The 24,085-nt window shown below is 37.9% G+C and overlaps 2 gene segments (V, D, J or C); both read right to left on the bottom strand.

The window, feature by feature from the left end:
• Positions 1-3,568: 3,568 nt before the first annotated feature.
• On the bottom strand, positions 3,569-4,295 carry LOC133067093 (T cell receptor delta variable 1-like). The segment is given in 2 exon segments: positions 3,569-3,957; positions 4,174-4,295. Coding segments are annotated over 2 exon segments (438 nt in total).
• Positions 4,296-15,679: 11,384 nt separating this feature from the next.
• Positions 15,680-19,168, bottom strand: LOC133066552 (T cell receptor alpha variable 22-like). The segment is given in 2 exon segments: positions 15,680-18,815; positions 19,014-19,168. Coding segments are annotated over 2 exon segments (459 nt in total).
• Between the last annotated feature and the right edge of the window lie 4,917 nt (positions 19,169-24,085).

Below are 24,085 nucleotides of genomic sequence, written 5' to 3'. Positions count from 1 at the left end.
TTTTTTATCTGGCAGGCAAAAGAGAGGGAGAGGAAAAAAACAAACAAAAAAAAAAGGCCAGTTCTCCTGAATTCTCTGTCTCCAGATGTCTGCATTGAGTTTACTGACTGGTTCAGCAACCACAGGCCCTACCTTGACTAGAAAGTGAAAGTGAAGTTGCTCAGTCGTGTCAGACTCTTTGCAACCCCGTGGAGTGTAGCCCACCAGGCTCCTCTGTCCATGGGATTCTCCAGGCAAGAATACTGGAGTGGGTTGCCATTTCCTTCTCCAGGGGATCTTCCCCACCTAGGGATCAAACCCAGGTCTCCAGCATTGCAGGCAGACGCTTTAACCTCTGAGCCACCAGGGAAGCCCCACTTCCTCACAATTGAGTGCTTCCCAGGTGGCGCTAGTGGTAAAGGAGTGTAGGAGTGTCGGTGTAGGAGATATAAGAGGTGTGGGTTTGATCCCTGGGTCGGGAAGATCCCCTGGAGGAGGGCATGGCAACCCCACTCGAGTATTCTTGCCTGGAGAATCCCACGTACAGAGGAGCCTGGTGGGCTACAGTCCATGGGGTCGCAGAGTCGGACACGACTGAAGAGACTCAGCACAGAGGGCAGCAAGGAAGCCCGTGTAAGTCTCATAGAATGTTCGAGTAGGACAGCAGGTGGCAGTGCTTCGGCGTTTACTCCTGCTACATGCAGTGCAAAAGAGTCCGGTTCTCAAGGAAGGAAAATAGAAAGATTTAAATAAAGAATTCACTAAGTAAAGACGAGTAAAGATGTAAAGGAACTTCAGAGATAACACCATGTAGATGTTTGGGAAGATAGCCCCACAGGAGTGTTTAAAGAATAATACCCCATCATAGCCCTCAGTTTCCCCAGCATACTATTAAATAAAAAACTTGCTAAAGCATTCAGCACTGTTAACTGATTAGTGGATGATTTCCTCATCTACTGATCCTGGGACTTTGTGTCTAGGTTTGGCATCTTCTCTTCTAGTTCACTTTAGGTTCCAGTTTAAACCAGTAATGTCACCATCACTCAGATGTCCAACCACCCTATTTTGAGTCCAAGGGCTTCTCCATAGTCCAGACCTTGCTCCTCAGGAGCCCCCTAAAATGCTACACTCTGGCTGATAATAAAAGGTAGAGAAGCATTTCACAGTTAGGAAAGTTATGGCGCATTTCCCAAAGATTAAAAAAAAAAAAAAAGAAGGAAAAACAATAAAACCTAGCTCATAGGGTTTTGATATTTAAATTAGATGATTAATCTGAAATGCATACCACAGTGCCTGACATAGAATAAGCTAAAAAAACACCATCTTTCTTTTTTCTAGTGAAACCTGTCTTTTCTTCAATATCCAGAATCTGTGACTTGTTACTACTTTTTTTTTTCCTTCACGTTGGTTCGATGAGGGAAACTATAGGAAATTTATTTACTCACTTATTTTCTTTGAGACAGTCATTATTTTTCCCTGTCCTCTTGGGTCATATTCTCCTAGCTACATTAGTACATTCAGGGTGCTGAAAGGACACAGATGGAGCATTCAGAGGAAGCTTTATTTTCATTTACCTGATGAATAATAATATTATTTTTGGCATATTTATTAGGTGAAACTGAAAGTGAAAAGAAAGTGAAGTCGCTCAGTTGTGTCCGACTCTTTGCGACCCCATGGACTGTAGCCCACCAGACTCCTCCATCCATGGAATTTTCTAGGCAAGAATACTGGAGTGGGTTGCCATTTCCTTCTCCAATGTATTGGGTATTAAATATCAAATTTCTGAATTGGATCTCCAAGATTGTCCCATTCTTCTTAACTGTTTTCTTTACTAATTTGTATGTGCTTTATATATATTTTTCATTTGAGTCCTTTTTCAGAAATATGCATTGCAAATATAGTTTAAAAGTCTGCACATTGACTTTCCACCCTCTTAGCATTGATATTCAACACAGACATTTTAATATATATCTTCATTTTCATAAGAAGTTAGCTTGAAAGTTTCACTTGTTTATTTTCTTAAACACTTTAAAAATGCTTTCCCTTGGTAACTTCTGTTGGTCTGGATGAGAAGTCAGGTATCACTGTTTTTTCAAGCTTCTGATAGCTCTTATTTTTTCCAGTAGATTTATTATCTCTACTTTTTAAATTAACTTTTATTGGAGTATAGTTGCTTTACAATGTTAGTTTCTGTTGTATGGCAAATCAGTTATATGTATATATATCTCCTCTCTTTTTCAGATTGTACTCTGTATAGGTCATTATAGAATATTGAGTAGAGTTTCCTGTGTTATACAGAAGATTCTCATTAGTTATTTATTTTATATATAGTAGTGTGTATATGTGAATCCCAGTCTGCCAGTTTATCCCTCATATCCCTTTCCCCCTTTGGTAACCATGATTAGTTTTCTACATCCTGGATTCTATTTTTGTTTTGTAAACACCTTCATTTGTAAATACCACTTTTTAAAATTCCATCTGATAAAAGAGATATCAGAGGACATTTGTCTTTCTCTGTCTGACCTACTTCACTCAGTATGACAATCTTTAGGTCCATCCAGGCCACTGCAAATGGCACTGTTTTGTTCTTTCTCATGGCTGAATAATATTCAATTATATATATATGCTGTATCTTTTTTATCTATTATTCCATCGTTGGACATTTAGGTTGCTTCCATGTCCATGCTACTGTAATTAGTGCTGCAATGAACATTAGGGTGCTTGTATCTTTTCTGCTTGTATAGACTACTTCATCAACTCTAGCAACTGCCTGAGTTCTAATCTTTATATATAACTAATCTCTTATTCAACATTGCTGATGGTCTGCTTCCCTGATTGTACCTTAAGTGACACAAAGTCTAAGAAGAAAGGACTAAGGAAATGATTTTCATAACGATTCCAGATAACTATACCCAGGTTTGTGATGTGAGTGTATTTTAGTGAAGCAGTCACTTTAAATTATTATGCAGCAAGTTTATAGCTTTAGACAAGTTTACACATGTTCTGTATGATTGATTTAAAGTCAAAAGCTCAAGAGAAGAATGTATTAGTAGAAAATTACTGTGGACACCTACTTCCAAATAACCTAGAAAGATCTTTGATTTACTTGAAGATTTAACTACAAAGTTTAATGAAGGGAATATTTATAGATTTGCAGACAGGGTTAATGAAAACAAAGAAGAGATGGGAAGCATCAAGATACTAGCAAGAGCTGAAAGCCTGTATCGACCTGGGCAGTCAGTGGAAACTCTGAGTGAAAGGGGAGGCAAGAGCTGTGAAGTAGATCCACCAGAAAGGAGTTGCAGGAGATAAGATGTGCTTTCACAGTTCCAGCGTCTACTGGCCTCCTGCTCAAATGGGGGACCCAAAGCAGTGGTGGGAAATTGGGACCAAAGGGAGGCAGAAACCACAGTGATTCCCTGTCTTCTTCAGGCTCCAGTTCCTGCGGGGCAGGCCCACCTGGTTCCAGCTGTAGCCTGATGATCCACCTAGGAGGAGCTTTTATTTAGAATTAAATCTTCTGATCCAGACCACAGATGAAGCAACCACAGGACTACCATTTCTCTTCTGGGATGTGCAGGTGTGCACTTCAACTGAGGTCCTGAAGCAGTGTGCTCTCTCTTATTAAGCTCTGGGGTTTTTGTTCAGCTTTTCCCATTACTTCAAGCACTGTGAGCTCCCGGAGAGCACAGAAGTACTTTGCAGAGTCTTCGAGCTGTAAGGCTGAAATGATGAGGCTGATGGATTTATCTGCTTTCTGGAAGTTTACAGAGTAGCGGCCATTCCTTGCATTCAGGTATTCTGAATACTGATGAATAAGGAAATTCACCTCTCCACTGGGAAGCTGTTTATACCAAAAAATGTAGTAGTAGTCCGTGGTCCAACTTACTTCATATCGACAATTCAGGGTGACTGTCTGCCCCACTTGACTGGTTATGGCTGTCTGGACTTGAGTTACTTTCTGGGCCACACTGGATCCTATGGGGGAAAAATTAGAAAACAGAGATGAAGTAGTAAATAAAATAGTGTGGGATTTAGACTAATTTAGGACCCAGAGACAAATCAAATTGGAATTATAAAATGCTTCATTTTCTCCAGTCCTCCTTTCCCCACCAAGTCCCCGTGAAGCATCACACGTCTGTGTGTGGTCCTTTCACCCTGAACACTCACACCCATGCTTGGAAGCATCCCTACCAGAGAAGGTGAAGGCCAGGAACACCCAGAGCAGGCTGGAGAGCTGCATGAGGCATGGATTCCGCTGCACAAATGTGCTCAGTCCTGCCTCAAGCTGAGAGTTCAGTGTCTCTGTGTGCCTGGTGGCACATTTACATAGTACCTGTGTGACTATGTGTGACTCCTTCAGACAGGAAGTGGGGTTTGTCATGTTCATAGATCACATGGTCTTTTTCACAGATGGGAAAAGCTTTTGGCTCACAGATGTTTAATTTTCTTTCCCTGATTATTACGTTAGGTAGATCCTGAAAGGGTCATGGAAAAAGCAGTTAATATTATATGTTTGAGGGTTTCCCTGATGGCTCAGATGATAAAGAATATGCCTACAGTTCAAGAGACCCTGGTTTGATCCCTGAGTTAAGAAGATCCCCTGGAGAAGGGAATGGCAACCCACTCCAGTGTTCTTGCTTGGAGAATTCCATGGATAGAGGAGTCTAGTGGCTACAGCCTATGGGGTCCCAAAGAGTTGGACACGACTGGGTGACTAACAGACACACATGTTAAGGGTTTGAGCTGAGAGAAACAGAAGACTCAGTAAGTTGACACACATTGATAATAATTTTGCCAGCCCATTCAAAACATAGTAGTATACACTAGGAATCCTTCCTGTAATCTACTTACTGGTCATTCTGGTCATCCATTTAGCCGATGCTTACATTTCTTTATCCAGAATTGAATGACTCTTTAAAAAACACACACAATAAAACAAACTCACGGATCTTTAGCTTTCTCATGTGTGTGCTGTGCTGCTGCTTCAGCCATGTGCAGCTCTGTCCAACCCCATGGACTGTAACCTGCCAGGCTCCTCTGTCCATGAGGGTTCTGCAGGCAAGAACACTGGAGTGGGTCCCCAACCCAGGGATCAAACCCTCGTCTCTTACATCCCCTGCATTGGCAGATGGGTTCTTTAACACTAGCTCAACCTGGGAGGCCCTTCAGCTTTCTTGACAAAAGGCAGTCTTTTCCAAAATAATTAACGTATCTTTTTCTTTTCTCACTTGGTTCTAGGTCTTTGTTTATATTTTCCAATAAATAAAGTTACTTACTTCAATATCAAATGATAAAAAATCACTCCTGACTTTCAGAATCTATTCAGTTGTGAGTGTTTTTTATGAAATGGTTAACAGGAAAAAATATTAATCTTTGAAATCTGACATTGGGTTTTACTCAATAGACTTTGAAGAGCGTCAGTATATTCAATCCTGCTGCCTTTACAAGTAGAATTGTATTTATTAGTTCAGGTGTCCTTAAATTGTCCTCATGTCATATTTTTTACCCCAAAGTGTTCAGCCTCTCCTCTTAGTGGTTTGTTATTTTTCTCTGTAAAGTCAAGTTAAGCGTGCTGAACTTTTCTGTGACACTGCTACAGTGCTCTCCTACAAGATATGGTATCTGTAAACACTTAGCAAATGTTGACACCATGCTATTTGGTGACTGAAGTTTTGTATACTGTACATGATCATGTAGAATGTCACTGTCAATCTTCCATTTGATTTCATTGTTTTAACAGCTGAATTAATATAAAAGAACCAGAGGCAAATAGACAAGTAGGAAAGAAAGTACAGAAAGGCCTAAAACAGTGCCGGTTCTTAGATTTTAAAGTTAAAATATCACATTGATGAGTGATGCAGGGAGAGTTTATATTTAGTTGAGACATCTAGTCTGTTCCATTTCACCTCTGGGTGCTGGCAGGCAGCAGATGTTCTGGTTTCCAATTATTTGTAACTAAGTCGAGAACACCACAAATGCCCACAACAGTGCGGGGAGCAGTATGAAGGTGGTTTTTCCGCTGTGTTGATATGGCCTTGATCTGAGTTCCTGACAGTAATGGTGCATGTTCCCTCAGCCGCATTATAGAGTCAGACTCTGAAAAATGCACCTTCTGGCTGGATCAAGTCTGAATGTGCTATGACACTCAGGTTGGAAGATTTAGACTGTCCTAAACATTGTTCTGCCTTTCCCTGTGACTTACTAATAAATGATAATACCTGGTAAAGGACAAGCCAGAGTTTAATATTGAAGGACAAAACTGAAAGAGATTTTTTACTTAAAACTTCCAAATTTAGTAGTAAATTAATTTCTTCTAAAATCTGGGACTTTATCTGAAACAAATTGATTATGAATCATGTTGGGATTGCGAATATTCATTCATGGTCTGATTGTTCTCTTGCCTTTCTGATTTTGATTATAAGATGAATTATACTAACTGCTCCCTATTGCTACTGCTTCTGCTACTGCTACTGCTAAGTCACCTCAGTCGTGTCCGACTCTGTGCGACCCCATCCCTGGGATTCTCCAGGCAAGAACACTGGAGTGGGTTGCCATTTCCTTCTCCAATGCATAAAAGTGAAAAGTGAAAATGAAGTCGCTCAGTCATGTCTGACTCTTCGAGACCCCATGGACTGCAGCCTACCAGGCTCCTCCGTCCAAGGGATTTTCCAGGCAAGAGTACTGGAGTGGGGTGCCATTGTCTTCTCTGAACTGCTCCCTAGTTTCCTTAAACCAAAAGGGAGTTCATGGCTTCTTGTTGGTCTTTTTTTTTTTTTCCCTAAAAAAGACCAACAAGAAGCCATGAACTCCCTTTTCTTTCCACTTACCCACCAAACCATGTGAACTGGTAACTTTAGTGCATAACTTCAGAATAGCAAATATCACACAGACAAATGAACACAGAATAGGCTTCTGACTTCTGTAATCTCTCCAGTTGTGTATTGGAATACCAAATGGTAATGGCTGTGAAATCATATTCATTTGTGATGTAACTCTGTGATTAGCTTATTAAAGGTTTAGGAAGCAAGAACCAATGGATCTTCTAAATTCAAATATTTGACCATGTTGCTGTCGTGGATGCAGTTATACTCTTTAGTACAATCTTATAATTCTCATTATATATGTTTTCTAAAATAAAAAGATTTCCCTTTCTTGACATTGAAGGAATGAAAATTCTATTTCATTTTATTCTGAAATTTCATCTAATGAAGTCATTTACATCAAATTAATCAAATTTCAAACATTTTATTTTTGTTTCAACACCTCATAAAGAAACCCCAATAAGAATAACTTATTCTTTTTATAGTTTTATTTATTTATTAATTTAGAGTGTTTTGGGTCTTCATTGCTACACAGGCTGTTCTTTAGCTACAGAGAGAGGGGATCACTCTGTAGCTACACTTCTCATTGCGGTGGCTTCTCTGACTGTGGAGCACGGGCTCTAGAGCACAGACTCAATAGTCGTGGTGCACAGGATTAGCTGCTCCGTGACATGTGGGATCTTCCTGTATCAGGGATTGAACCAATGTCTCCTGACTTGACAGGCAGATTCTTTACTACTGAGCCACCAGGGAAAATCTAACTGAGTTATTTTATAATAGATTGTCCTTGGATTATCCTTGGTTCCTTCATAGGAATCCCCAGACTCACATAGCATATGAGGGCACAGAATTACTACTGAGGTTCCCAGATCTTCCCTAGTCCTCCCTCTTACATCTCTGGTGACTATCTTCTGAAGCTCACCCTGCATTCCAATCTGGGTACTACATCCTATTTTGAGTTTTGCATATTTCAGTCCAATGAAAGATACTCCAGTAGTTGTACATCCTATTCCAAACTTGTTATTCAACTGTTCAAACTACTAGGAAAAAAAAAAGGCAAAACAAACTTCAAGAGGATTCCCCTGGTGGTACAGTGGATGGGAGGTCACCTGCCAATGCAGGGGACATGGGTTCAATCCCTGGTCCAGGAAGGTTCCACATGCCCTGGCGCCACTGAGCCCGAGCACCACATCTATGGCGTTTTTGCTCTAGAGCCCAAGAGCCACAACTTCTGAGCCTGTGTGCCACAAGTACTGAAGCCCACGTGCCCTAGAGCCCGCATGCTGCAACTACTGAAGCCTGTGCTCCTAGAGCCTATGCTTCACAAGAGAAGGCATGACAGTGAGCCTGTGCACTGCAACCAAGGGTAGCCCCAGCTTAGTGCAACTAGATAAAGCCCGTGTACAGCAGCAAAGACCCAGAGCGGCCAAAAATATTTTTTTAATTAAAAAAAAATCTTTGAGAGCTTAGAGGGTTTACATACTGACACCATTAAAAATTTTTTTATAGTCATCATGCTGTACATTGAATCCCCAGGACTGATTTCTCTTATAACTGGATGTTTCTGTCTTTTGAACATAGTCACCTATTCCACACCCTACACCCCCAGTCTATTCTCTGTATCTATGAGGTCTGTGTGTGTGTGTGTCTGTGTGTCTATATGTCTGTGTGTGTGTGTGTGTTCCTGAATCTGTGTCTTAGATTCCACATATAAATTATTTCATACAGTATTTGACTTTGTCTGCCTGATTATTTCACTTAGCATTCTGCCGTCAAGATTCATTCATGTTGTTGTCAATTTATGAAAAAATTTCTTTTTTTACCGTGTTTTCTTTATCCATTCATCTGTCAAAGGACACGGGTTGTTACCATGTGTCAGCTGTTGTAGATGAACTACAATAAACGTGGGGTACAGATATCTTTTTGAGATAGTGACTTCATTTTCTTCAGATGAATTCTCAGAAGTGGAAATGCTGAATATCATAGTAGAGCTAGTTTTAATTTTTTGAGGAACCTCCATACTGTTTGCCATGGAAGCTGCACCAATTTATATTTCCAACAACAGTGAGCAGGGTTCCCTTTCTTCTACATTCTTGTCAAAATTTTTTATTCCCTGTCTTTTTGATAGTAGCCATTCTGGCAGATGTAAAGTGATAGCTCTTTTTGGTTTTGATTTTTATTTCCCTGATGATTAGTGATGCTGAGCATCTTCTGATTTACCTTCTGGTCATTAGTATGTCTTCTTTGGGAAAATGTTTATTCAGATCATCAGCCTATTTTTAAAACAGACTTTTGTTCTAATGATTATACAAGATATTTATATATTTTGGGTATTAGCCCCTTATCAGATATATGTTTGGGCAATATTTGCTCTCATTCTGTAGGTTGCCTTTTTGTTTTGTTGATGGCTTCTTTTGCCACACATAAACTTATTAGTCTGATGTAGTCACACTTGTTTTTTGCTTTTTTTTTTTTTTTTTCCCGCTCTTGTTGTCCTTGCTTTCAGTGTCAAATACAAAAAAAAACAAAAAACAAAAAACAAAAAAAAAAACCTGTGGCCAATACTGATGTCAAGGAACTTACCCCTTATACTTCTTCTAAGCTTTATTGTTGTGGTTCTTATATTCAATTCTAAAATCCATTTTGATGAGTCCAATTTCATTCTTTTGCATGTAGCTTTCCATTTCTCGTAATACCATTTATTGAAGAGATGTTCCTTTCTTGAGTGTATATTCTTGGATTCTTTGCCATGAATTGACCATGTATACAAGGGTTTATTTCTGGGCTGTCTATTCTGCTCCATTGATCTATGTGTCTTTGTTCAATGCCAAAACACACACACACACTTTTTTTTATTACTATAGTTTTGTAATGTAGTTTGAAATAAGGTCATGTGATGCCTTCAGTTCTGATCTTTCTCTAGTTCGATTTGGCTATTGGTAGTCTATTGTCTCTCATACAGTTCTTAGGGTTTGTTTATTCTATCTCCATGAAAAATGTCATTGAATTTTGATAGAGTTTTCATTGAATATGTAGATTGATTTGGGTAGTTTGGATACTTTAACAATTGAATTTTTTTTTGGCCTGTAAGAACAAAGTATCTTCCCATTAATTTTTGTCTTCAACTTCTATAATCAAAGTCTTACAGATTTCAATATACAAGTCTATACTTCTTTGCTTAAAGTTATTCTTAGGTATTTTCTTTCTGATGTGATGGAAGAAAAATTGTTTTCTTAATATCTCTTCCAGATAGTTCATTATTGGAATGCAGATTAGTTTCGTATCCTGCAACTTTGCTGAATTTGTGTATTAGTTACAACATAGACTAACATCTTGGGGGCATGTCTCCCACTGCTAAGCCAGGTGATCTGATTTTCTTCTCACTTTCTCTTTTCGTGTACTCAAAAAGTGTATATTTTAACTGTGACAGGAAGTCTCTGTGCCATTTATTTTCGGATGAATAATTTCTAGAGCTTAAACAAATTAAAAGTTTTTTCTCTGGCATTTTATTGGCATTTTGTGGCCTGTTAAAAGTACATCTGTCAAAGTTATAGGTAATAGGAGTTATCTTATTCCTTCCATGAATTGATTGAACTAGTAAAAGCTGTGGTTGCTACCATCCAATTTTTAAAATTAAAAAAAAATACTAAATAATTCTTACAGTACACAAAATTATGTGCAGACACATTTTCCCATGGCAATGATGGTAAACAGATATTTAATTTTGCTATATTTTCTATAGCTCTCTCCAAACATTACAGACAAAACTAAAGAGTAACTCCTAATACTTTTCTTATTTTTAAAGTAATAACTACTATTGGGAAGATTCCATGTATGTCTTTTCAATTTTACTGTTATAGCTAAGTATCACAAAACAATATATTATATTGTGATTATATTCTGAACGTTCTCATAAGTAGTGCATGCAGCATATATCATTCTGATGCTTTTTATATTCAGCATTTTATTTTTGTAAGATTTAGCTAAGAAAAGAATATAGAGAACTGTTTCTTTGCTTGTAATAGTTCATTGTATTTTGACTTCATATGTAATTCATTGTTCGTTCATTCTGTACTTGAATGGTTATACTTCTGCTTACAGGGTTGGTGTGACTATCCTTATAAATACCTCCTTGTTCAAATGTTGGAATTACTTGAATGTAGATAACAGGAAGTGGAATTGCTTGACTTTTAAATATATACATTGCCTTCTTTATTAAATAGTTCAGGCAATTTTTCTCTGAAGTTGTTAAATAAATGTTCTCTATGTGATTGCTTTTCTCCATCTGGAGAAGTTTAGTAGTCTTCCTCGTATTTGGGTCAAAACTTGATGCTACCAGACTTTCACATTTCTGGTTATCTGACGGAAATGAGATAGTAATTTACTTTAATTTCCTCTGATTACTGCAGAAGTTGATGTTTTATATGTTCACATGTTTATTTCCTCTTCTTTAAATTGCCTTTATGCAAATTATCTTTATTATCTCTTTTCATTCTGAATGTTTTTCTTATTTATTTGTAGAAACCCCCTATATAAACTTAATTTCTAATATTTTCTTGGTTACATGGTTTACTATATATCCTACTATGCATTCAATTTTTCATTATGTGGTGGGGCACACTTGCAGGTTAAAAACTTCCCATCTATTAGGAATTCTCTATAAATTTATATTTCTAATTGTCAAATTACTTTAATGATTATATACTTATTTAGCTTTTCTATTTCTTCTTTAACTATTTTTGGCAATATATATATTTTAGAGCATCTATCAGAACACTGAAATATGTGGCCAAGTCTTCTTCTTGTGTCAAGGATTTCTTCAAATAGTAAATCTCTGTTCATGTTGAGGTCCCCTATGAAACCTTCTCTGTTCCATATGGAGGCATGTCTCACGAGGGTCTGGAAGCCTTGGCCTGGGTGCTGGACACCCCAGGAGGAAGCAGGGCTCTCGAAATACTCATGATAGGGCCTGATCTGTCCTGGGATCCCTTCAAAGGCAAAAACTGGCCCTCAGGCCAAGTCACTACATGGGGCTGTCTCTCCTCCCATAAGATCAACGTTAGATAAAGGAGATTGCTTCACACTGAAGAGAATATGTCTCTAAACAGATTCTAAACCTGATAATTATTTTGTATCTTTAACAACACTTGATATGGTTGTCTTTTTATTTTTTTTTTTATCTTAAAGAAACATTTTATTTTATTTTATTTTTCCCAGTGGGTTTTGTCATACATTGATATGAATCAGCCATGGATTTACATGTATTCCCAATCTCGATCCCCCCTCCCACCTCCCTCTCCACCCGATTCCTCTGGGTCTTCCCAGTGCACCAGGCCGGAGCACTTGTCTCGTGCATCCCACCTGGGCTGGTGATCTGTTTCACCATAGATAGCATACATGCTGTTCTTTTGAAATATCCCACCCTCACATTCTCCCACAAAGTTCAAAAGTCTGTTCTGTATTTCTGTGTCTCTTTTTCTGTTCTGCATATAGGGTTATCGTTATCACCTTTCTAAATTCCATATACATGTGTCAGTATGCTGTAATGTTCTTTATCTTTCTGGCTTACTTCACTCTGTATAATGGGCTCCAGCTTCATCCATCTCATTAGGACTGGTTCAAATGAATTCTTTTTAATGGCTGAGTAATATTCCATGGTGTATATGTACCACAGCTTCCTTATCCATTCATCTGCTGATGGGCATCTAGGTTGCTTCCATGTCCTGGCTATTATAAACAGTGCTGCGATGAACAGTGGGGTGCATGTGTCTCTTTCAGATCTGGTTTCCTCAGTGTGTATGCCCAGAAGTGGGATTGCTGGGTCATATGGCAGTTCTATTTCCAGTGTTTTAAGAAATCTCCACACTGTTTTCCATAGCGGCTGTACTAGTTTGCATTCCCACCAACAGTGTAAGAGGGTTCCCTTTTCTCCACACCCTCTCCAGCATTTATTGCTTGTAGACTTTTGGATAGCAGCCATCCTGACTGGCGTGTAATGGTACCTCACAACAAATCATAGAAGAAATCAAAAAAGAAATCAAAATATGTATAGAAATGAATGAAAATGAAAACACAACAACCCAAAACCTATGGGACACTGTAAAAGCAGTGCTAAGGGGAAGGTTCATAGCATTACAGGCTTACATCAAGAAACAGGAAAAAAACCAATTAAATAACCTAACTCTACACCTAAAGCAATTAGAGAAGGAAGAAATGAAGAACCCCAGAGTTAGCAGAAGGAAAGAAATCTTAAAAATCAGGGCAGAAATAAATGCAAAAGAAACTAAAGAGACCATAGCAAAAATCAACAAAGCTAAAAGCTGGTTTTTTGAAAAAATAAACAAAATTGACAAACCATTAGCAAGACTCATTAAGAAACAAAGAGAGAAAAACCAAATTAACAAAATTAGAAATGAAAATGGAGAGATCACAACAGACAACACTGAAATACAAAGGATCATAAGAGACTACTACCAGCAGCTCTATGCCAATAAAATGGACAACTTGGATGAAATGGACAAATTCTTAGAAAAGTATAACTTTCCAAAACTGAACCAGGAAGAAATAGAAGATCTTAACAGACCCATCACAAGCAAGGAAATCGAAACTGTCATCAAAAATCTTCCAGCAAACAAAAGCCCAGGACCAGATGGCTTCACAGCTGAATTCTACCATAAATTTAGAGAAGAGCTAACACCTATCTTACTCAAACTCTTCCAGAAAATTGCAGATGAAGGTAAGCTGCCAAACTCATTCTATGAGGCCACCATCACCCTAATTCCAAAACCAGACAAAGATGCCACAAAAAAAGAAAACTACAGGCCAATATCACTGATGAACATAGATGCAAAAATCCTTAACAAAATTCTAGCAAACAGAATCCAACAACATATTAAAAAAATCATACACCGTGACCAAGTGGGCTTTATCCCAGGAATGCAAGGATTCTTTAATATCCACAAATCAATCAATGTAATACACCACATTAACAAATTGAAAGATAAAAACCATATGATTATCTCAATAGATGCAGAGAAAGCCTTTGACAAAATTCAACACTCATTTATGATTAAAACTCTCCAAAAAGCAGGCATAGAAGGAACATACCTCAACATAATAAAAGCTATATATGACAAACCCACAGCAAGCATCACCCTCAATGGTGAAAAATTGAAGGCATTTCCCCTGAAATCAGGAACAAGACAAGGGTGCCCACTCTCACCACTACTATTCAACATAGTGTTGGAAGTTCTGGCCACAGCAATCAGAGCAGAAAAAGAAGTAAAAGGAATCCAGATAGGAAAAGAAGAAGTAAAACTCTCACTGTTTGCAGATGACATGATCCTCTACATAGAAAACCCTAAAGACTCTACCAGAAAATTACTAGAGCTAATCAATGAATATAGTAAAGTTGCAGGATATAAAATTAACACACAGAAATCCCTTGCATTCCTATATACTAACAATGAAAAAACAAACAGAGAAATTAAGGAAACAATACCATTCACCATTGCAACAAAAAGAATAAAATACTTAGGAGTATATCTACCTAAAGAAACAAAAGACCTATACATAGAAAACTATAAAACACTGATGAAAGAAATCAAAGAGGACACAAACAGATGGAGAAACATACCGTGTTCATGGATTGGAAGAATCAATATTGTCAAAATGGCTATTCTACCCAAAGCAGTCTATAGATTCAATGCAATCCCTATCAAGCTACCAATGGTATTTTTCACAGAACTAGACCAAAGAATTTCACAATTTGTATGGAAATACAAAAAACCTCGAATAGCCAAAGTAATCTTGAGAAAGAAGAATGGAGCTGGAGGAATCAACCTGCCTGACTTCAGACTCTACTACAAAGCCACAGTCATCAAGACAGTATGGTACTGGCACAAAGACAGAAATATAGATCAATGGAACAGAATAGAAAGCCCAGAGATAAATCCACGAACCTATGGACACCTTATCTTTGACAAAGGAGGCAAGGATATACAATGGAAAAAAGACAACCTCTTTAACAAGTGGTGCTGGGAAAACTGGTCAACCACTTGTAAAAGAATGAAACTAGAACACTTTCTAACACCATACACAAAAATAAACTCAAAATGTATTAAAGATCTAAATGTAAGACCAGAAACTATAAAACTCCTAGAGGAGAACATAGGCAAAACACTCTCCGACATAAATCAAAGCAAGATCCTCTATGACCCACCTCCCAGAATATTGGAAATAAAAGCAAAACTAAACAAATGGGACCTAATGAAACTTAAAAGCTTTTGCACTACAAAGGAAACTATAAGTAAGGTGAAAAGACAGCCCTCAGATTGGGAGAAAATAATAGCAAATGAAGCAACAGACAAAGGATTAATCTCAAAAATATACAAGCAACTCCTGAAGCTCAATTCCAGAAAAATAAATGACCCAATCAAAAAATGGGCCAAAGAACTAAACAGACATTTCTCCAAAGAAGACATACAGATGGCTAACAAACACATGAAAAGATGCTCAACATCACTCATCGTCAGAGAAATGCAAATCAAAACCACAATGAGGTACCATTACACGCCTGTCTTTTTATTTTTAACCAAAATAACGGGTGTATGCTGCTTCAGTCATGTCCAACTCTGTGCGACCCCATAGACGGCAGCCCACCAGGTTTCTCTGTCCACGGGATTCTCTAGGCAAGAATACTGGAGTGGGTTGCCATTAATGGGTGTATAGAGATCTCACTGTGGCATTAACTTGCATTTCCATGATGACTAATGATGTAGAAGAGGGGATTACAAACTTCTTCAATAAAGGGTAGAATAGTAAATATTTTTGTCTTTGTAGGCCATTCATTCTGATGCAACTACTGAACTCTGCCATTGTTTCATGAAATAATTTATTGATAATACATAGATAAACAAGATTTCTTATGTTCCAACAAAATTTATTTACAAAGTAAATGGCTGAATGGACTGGTCCATGGGCCATATTTTGTTGATTCCTGATGTAGAGGACTCTATGGCTTCACAGGGTAATTCTCCAAACATTTAAAGAATAGTTAGGTCCCATCCTTCTCAAATTTTTCCATAAAATTGAAGGTAAGAAAATATTACCAAACTCATTCAATGAAGCCTTCATTACCCTGATGCCAAAACTAGACAACAAAACTACAAAAAAAGTCAGTTTCCTGAATGAACATAGATTAAAAAATCTGCAACAAAATATTAGCAAACTTCAATTCAGTCAGTTCAGCTGCTCAGTCATGCCTGACTCTTTGTGACCCCAAGGACTGAAGCACGCCAGGCTTCCCTGTCCATCACCAACTCCTGGAGCTTGCTCAAACTCATTTCCATCAAGTCAGTGATGCCATCCAATGATCTCATCCTCTGTTGTCCCCTCTCTTCCTGCCTTCAGCCTTTCCCAGCAGCAGGGTCTTTTCTAATGAATCAGTTCTTTGCATCAGGTGGCCCAAGTATTGGAGTTTCAGCTTCAGCATTAGTCCTTCCAATGAATATTCAAGACTAAATTCCTTTAGGACTGAATAAAGTTAGAAAACTTAATTCAACAATTTATGAAAGAATCATATATCAATGCCAAGTGGGATATAGTCTAGGTATACAAGGATGGTTCAATATTTGCAAATCAATCAACATGATATACATTAATAGCATGAAGGATAAAAACTTATATAATTATCTCAACAGACAAAGAAAAAGCATTTGACAAAATTCAGCATACAGTCATGTTAAAAACTCTTAATAAACTTGGTATAATGGGAACACACTTCAAAATAACAAAGGCCATTTACAACAAATACACAATTAATATCATATTTGATGGTAAAACCTGAAATCTTTTCTCTAAGATGAGGAACAAGACGAGGATGCCTACTCTCACCATTTCCATTTAACATAGTACCTGAAGTCCTTGTCATAGCAGTCATGTAGGAAAAAGAAATAGAAGGCATCCAAATTGGAATAAAACTATTAAAATGCAAAAAGCCTATCAAACAGAAAAAGATACTAGCAAACCATTAGTCAATAAGGGGTTAACGTCCAAAATATATAAAGAAATTTATATGCAGTATCAAAACTATAAATAATCTGATTTTTTAAAAGGCAGAGGACCTAAATAGACATTTTCCCAAAGAAACAAATAGATGGGCAGCAGACACATGAAAAGACATTCAACATCTCTAATCATCAGGTAAATGCAAATCAAAACCCAGTGAGATCTCACCTCACCCCAATCAGAATACTATCATCAAAAAGCCAAGAAGTAATGAGTATTGCTGAGGCTGTGAAGAAAAGGGACACTTTGTGCCCCCTTGCCGGGAAAGTAAACTGGTGCAGCCACTATTTAAAACAGCATAAAGGTTCTTCAAAAATTAAAAATATAAATACTATATCATCCAGCAATTCCATTCCTGGATATCTATCAGAAGAAAACAAAAACACTAATTTGAAAATGTATATGTACCCCAATATTCACAGGAGCATTATTTCTAATAGCCAAGATATGGAAGCAATCAGTATTCATCCATATGAATATACACACACACACACACACACACACACACACACACACACACACACAATGAAATATTACTTAATCATAAAAGGATAAAATCTCATCACATGAGACAACATGAAAAACCTGGAGGGTATTATACTTAGCAAAATAAGTCAGACAGAGAAAGACAAATACTATATGTTTTCACTTATATATGGATTATAAATTGCAAAACTAACAAATAGAACAGAAACAGACTCAGAGATATAGGGAATGAGCTACTGGTTACTAGAGGGGAAAGGGGTGGGTGTAGGAGTGAAATAGGTGAAGGGGATTAAGAGGTACAAAAATTATGTGTATTTTTCCATATTATAAATAAAATTATGTAACATGCAGGAAGGAAAGGAATTGACCCTGCCAATACCTTAACTGTAGCCAGTGAAACTGATTTCAGACTTCTTGCATCCAGAATTGAAAGAGGATAAATTTGTTTTAATTAAATGACCAAGTTCATATGAACCATTGAGCATATAAGTATTTTTCGTTTGCTGTGCTGCAGTAGTAGGATGAGATGTATCTGCAATTGTCTGTTGGGACACATCATGGTGGCGGGTTTGGATGGACATTCTTGAGACAGCCGTTAGCTGAATAACATCTTCTTGGAGTCACTTTTCTATTCTTTTAGTTCCTTTCACTTCTTACCATTTTGGAGTAGAGCATATTGTAGCTAAATATTTATTTTGATAAGGCTTCCCTCATAGATCAGTTGGTAAAGAATCCGCCTGTAATGCGGGAGACCTCGGTTCCATTCGTGGGTTGGCAAGATCTGCTGGAGAAGGGTTAGGCTAACCACTCCAGTATTCTTGGGCTTCCCTTGTGGTTCAGCTGGTAATAAAGATCCCCTGGAGAAGGGAAAGGCGACCCACTTCAGTATTCTGGCCTGGAGAACTCCATGGGCTGTGTAGTCCATGGAGTCTCAAAGAGTCGGACCCGACTGAGCTCCTTTCACTTTCACATCTATTAATAGATACTCTCCTACCTACAAGTTTGAGACTCTAGTGCAGAAGAAGATACAGATTGAGAGGAAATTCCTTCCTCAAATCTGGAAGGCCAGTAAGAAGCACTGCAAATGTCCTGTGGGGCCCACGGTGTGACTGTGGCTGGAGGAGGGGCTGAGCCCCGGGAGGGTTCGTGTCGAGGCCGCAGGAGCCCGGGGAGCACCGTGCTGCGCAGCACAGTAGTAAGTGCCTGAGTCTGTGGTCTGCGAAAAGGAAATGTGCAGTGAGCTGCGGCGTTCTCTAGGGACTGTCGTGGCCTTTAATCTTCCTTCCTGCTTTGTTCCTGAAGGAATGTAAATGAGGTGGATGAGGTGGCCCCCAGGGCTCTGAAGGTACCACTGCACACTCTCTGCCAAGGTGGAGAAATTACACCACAGCGTAGAGCTGGCTCCCTCCTGTGGAGTCAGGGCTGGGGGACTCTGCTCCACGTCCACCCCTCTGACACCTGATGAGAAAGAGACAAACAGTCACAGGTGAGGCTCACTGTAACTCTGAAAAGACCCCGAGCGTGTCCCTCCAGCTCCCACAGACGTTGAGAAGGATAGGACGTGTGCAGGACTTGCCAACCCTTTCTACTCCCTCCCTCAGCAATACAGCAGCTGCTCATTTCTTCAGATTCCCCTACAGGGCCGCCCCAACTCACAGCAAACCCGGGCAAACAAAAGCCCCAGCACAGTGCCCGCTAGCCTCTTCATGATGCCTTGACTTGCTGCTGAGAAATTTTCACCTTAAAATACACAGCGAAACCCATAAGTGGTATGTCATTTCTTGTCTGGAAATTTCCTGCTCCTGCAACCAATCAGCTCCCCCAGCAAACCCCGCTCAGGTGACACTCTGACAGGAAGCCCGCCGAACAGTCAGCTCCCCTGAGAACACGGAACTGGAGAAAATAAATCTTTCCTTTGCAAACTGAAAAAAAGAAAAGAAAAATCTAAGATGCTCATAGGAATGAAACACTTGCAATACTCTATATTCTCTCTACTGTTTGCCTTCACAGCAACATGCCTACTTCCTGAAAATAACGCAGGCTGAAGCTGTAAGTCCTTTAAGCTCCCAGACCTCAGGGGTTTGCAGATAGCTCCCCCTACGGTCCTAGTCACCATGTCACTCAGAGCATAGAGGTACTTGGTCACATTACTTCAGTGGGCTTTTCCCTCAGGTGAAAGGAAGTCTCACTCTTCCTAAATTCAGACGCAAAACCTTTGATGGCTGAAACAAGGTTGTTTCCAGACATGTACTTGAGGAGAAGCTGGAGTCCTTGGTTGGGGTGCTGCACATATCAGCAGAGATTTGGTTGAAGGGAAAATGAGTAGTTGCACCTCAGCTCCAGAGGGGCTCCTTCAGAGAGTGATGTGGCCATCGGGCTGGGTCACTGACTGGGCTCCTGAAACATTACTACTGAGTCAGTGAACTCAGCTAAACAAGTCTCTATTCAAAGTCAAACCAGAACAATGTTCCATGTGTGGACAAGAGAGTAAAATGGGACAGTACTCCCTCAGCAGCAGGAGTGCCTCAAGCATCAAGGTGAACACCAAGGTCTCGGTGGAGCAGTGAAGAGGCAGTGAGCTGCTTTCTGGGTGATTCCCCACAGACAGAAGTCTCATGACTGGGGGACTTGAATCCAAGTTGCTCTGAGGTTGAGGAGCAATGACAGGTGATAGAGATTTCTTCTTCTGATGGAGACTGTAGACTGGCCTAAGAAGAGAGGCTGTCTTAAAACTCCCTGTCTCTAGTGTCTGAGATGCTTTACATGTCATTGTGTAAAAAATGTTGTCAGGATATCTCTTTAAATTGTAAGGAACGAAGTTTTTTTTTTAGCTTATTCTGATCCTTTCTAGTTTTCACAACAGTGCCTTCCAGGGGTCAGATAGAGAAATAAAATGAGGTTCACAATTTTTGTTCACCCCCTTGCTGGCTTTGTAGGGTTGAATTTTAAAGCATTATAATTATGTAAGGAGGAGAATTTATGTTTTGTAGACTTTGAAACTTACAAAATTGCACTTTCTAAAACAACACAAAATTATGGGTAAAAGTTAAATACAAAATAATGTTTAGAATGAGAAATAAAATCATAGTGAATTATAAATTTCAGAAATCAAATTTCACAGACAGCATAAATCTAGAAAATTGAGTCATATTTTAGTACTTATTTCCAAGACACACTGCCATAATACTTTTTGTTTCTATGCTTTTTGTCTTCATACTTTTTACTTTTTTCTTCATATGACAATAAATTTGTAAAAACTTCCAATACAGAGAAAAGAAAGATAATCACTGATTGAAATTTGCTTTCTTAAAAAATGCTGTTGGGGTCTTTTAATGGACCAGAACCTGGTGGTATGGAGTCGATGATAAGAAAGTAAAAGAGAGAAAGAGAGAGAGAGAGACAAAAAAAGACCCGGGGACCTAAGCTCTGATGGAGCAAAGGTGCTTTAATGATTTTTCTATGAGTATACATAGGCTGTGGTACAAGAAACTTCTTTTGGGAATGATAGAGATCAGAAAACCAAACGTACAGCAACCATTACCAAGGGAACAAGGGGTAATGTTAGTCACAAGGTCAGGAGACAATCCATATCTCAAGAAAGGGGAACGAGACTAAGCAGTTTTGTCCTAAAGAGAATGTTTACTAAAGGAGACTCAAGCCTGCCTCACACAATGACCTCAGTCCCTGGGAGCAGCATGCTGTTCCGCTTGAAGAGGGACAAAGGACTCAATGAGAGACAGCACATAAGAATCCTCCCGTCAGACATTCCCTGACAATTCCCCCTTATTTATTTATAATATTTGTAAAAAGAGTTCTGACCATCAGAGTTTGTTCAGTTTTGACAATCTTTGTATGAAGGCAACAGTAGACAACAAATAAAATTGTTAAGATAATCACCAAAATTATAGTTCTAGACCCAATGTTATGAGTAAGGCTTTGAAATCATCTATGTGGGTCTAGCCCAGATAATTGATCAGCTAATTGTTTAGCTAAAGTTCCCATACTAGTGGAAGAGGGTAGATTATTAGAAAAGGTTTTACATATTTTTTTTGTAATAACTGTACATTCAGAAAGGCATTATCATATATATTTTGTAAATAAAACTTGATTTGTTTCTAGTTGTAGTCACTATTATAGAAATGAACAGGAGTAACATGAAATTGAGTAGAATTTCAATCACATTTTAGCATCATCTGTTTTTGTACATCTGTTCATTGATCTCCAACCCATTTGATGGCTGTTTTCAGTTCTTGTATTTTTTTTTTTTTTAATATCTTCATCTCTTTGAGCCTGAGTGGCCCACATAGTATGAGCATCTTTAGTCTAATTTTGGATAAAATTATGTGTTTGAATTGAGGTTTGTAAAGTAATGTTAGTGATGGCAGCAGTGGTGTAAATAGTTATTAATCTTATAATGTCAAAAATCAGCCATCTAATGAATCATTTAGATTACTAGAGCAATTTAGTAAATAACTGGGAAGCAAGTCTAGCCTTGGGACCATTTTTCCAGGGCCATTGGAGATTTATTGGTAATAAATAATAAATAAATAAATAATAAATAAATAAATAATGATCTCGACATAGATTATGTCGAGATCGAAGAATCAAAAAGGTGTCATTTTTTAAGGAAATAGAGGAGTTAAGACAAGTGTATAATTTACAATTTATGTAAGTTACAGAATGTAAAGTCTTATTGAATTGTAAATTTTTTATAGCTATAACAAAAGGAAGTGGAACATAGGCTTGTATAAAATATGATTGATTATAGTGAAAGAAATAATTGTTATAGCTATGATTGGTCCCTGTGAAATGTCTGGTCCCAGTCTCAAGTTCTTTGGTGTTTGTAGCAAGTTTTCAGATGTCTCATTGTTTAGGCCCAATCTGTTTATCAAGGATGATTCGAGGACGAGGTGGGGGCCATTTTGTCGTCAAGCTAGGCAAGAAGTCTTCTGTCATGGTAATGTTTTATTGTAGTATTAGTAACCTTTTATGTTACTTGAGTAATATAATCATACATAGTATTGTTAATATCATCTGAGCAGTTCAATAACCACATACTATGGGGTCCCCAATTGACAATTGTATGATTAGCTATAAACATTAATTTTTTTGATTTGGCCTGACATTTGTCTTAATGAACAGGAATATATTTAAAGTTCTTATTAGTAAACCCTTTGCATAGTGTTTTTTGTTTTCTTTTTAAATTCTTTTCTTAAAGTTTTAGTAGTATAAACATGATTTATGGACAAAGAAAGGGCAGTAAGTAATTCAAGAAGCATCAGAAAGTCTTCTTTTGGAGGCAGGGGAAGGCCCAAGTTTGTCGGCTAACATTTATGCATAATTCTGTTGTGTCCATACACAAAGGAAGGATTTCATAACCTAGAAAGATATTAATTAGTTTTTTTTTTTTTCTTCAGGATGAGAGGGCCCCTCCAAGTTCTAAGGAGGGGGCATATGTGTTGACACGTTAGTGGATATGATTGGTCCTATATCTGTCCATTTTATAACCTACAATAAAAAAGGGGGGTTAGGTATATAAGCTCAGTAAGTGTGATCAATCAAGTCAGCCTGAGCGGGGGAAGCAAAAGCAAGCAAAGCAAGCATAGCGAAGAAAAATATTTTCAGGATTTTGAGGCATTTCCTGTTGAGAAATCAGATTTTCAGTTTGATTAGTAAGGGTTTTTAACTGTCTCCAAGTAGGGAGATCATAAGGTCGATGACGTCGAGTGCGGCGTTTTTTGGAAATTTTTAATGTCGCCATGGCTTGTACTGGAATTTTTTTTTCTTGGGTATTTTGTTGTTTTATCTCTAGTCTGAATGCTGGGGGCCCCCTTAGGTTGAATCTTTTGAAGAGGAAGTCATGTGAACTCGTTGGATCCATCTGGAGAAATAGAAGCATACCCCTTTCTCTGTAAGATTAGTTTTTTAGATTTCCATTGATTAGTTAACCCGTCTTGATATCAAATGGGCAAAGGAAAGGAGGTGTCTTTTAATGTTTCAAAACTTCTTTTTTTGTTTGTTTTTTGTTTGTTGTTTTTGTCAAAACATCTCTTTGTGGTAAGTTTAAAAGTTTAAAACAAATAAGGCTATATTAACAATAGTTATAAAAAGAAAGGAAAGCGATAGTGATGAAAACATTCTTAGGAAATATTTCAGTCTAAAAGAAAAAATCATTTAGAAATCTGTTTGGGACTGGTATTTGGCTGTGGTTTGTGTTATCTGGGGCAAAGGATTAGGAGTAACCATTTAAATATTTTTTCCTAAGTGAAATTATTGAAAAGGTGATGTAGAACAACTTGACAAATGAAATGTTGTTCACATCTAAATATATTTGACCTTGTCCTTGAAAAAGAAATGTAGCTTAGCAACTGTTGAATCTCACTGTTCAGTGTGTTAAAGAAGATGATTATACTTTTAAGACAGACCTGAAAAGAAGGTGAATATTTTACATTTTTGATATTTTTAGGAACAAATAATTTATTCAGGAAATGGTGTCTTTTTTTATGTTGTTTTCATTTTAAGAATCTTATAGATTGGAAACAGAAACAAAGTCATATTAATAATAGTTATAGGCTTAAAGACTATATTACATTAGAATCTAGTAAAGTTTGTTTTGGATAAGGAAGATAAAAGTGTTCCTGTGTATTTTTTCTTATTTAATTTTTTATTTGCAGTTACAGTGTGTAATGTGTTTGTTTAATTATGTCTTGTGTTTGTGGATTATAAGG

This window comes from Dama dama, chromosome 12 (genome assembly GCF_033118175.1).
Source record: "Dama dama isolate Ldn47 chromosome 12, ASM3311817v1, whole genome shotgun sequence".
Classification (NCBI taxonomy): Eukaryota; Metazoa; Chordata; class Mammalia; order Artiodactyla; family Cervidae; genus Dama; species Dama dama.
Note: the sequence above shows the minus strand (reverse complement) of the source record. Positions and strands in the feature narration are given on the sequence as shown.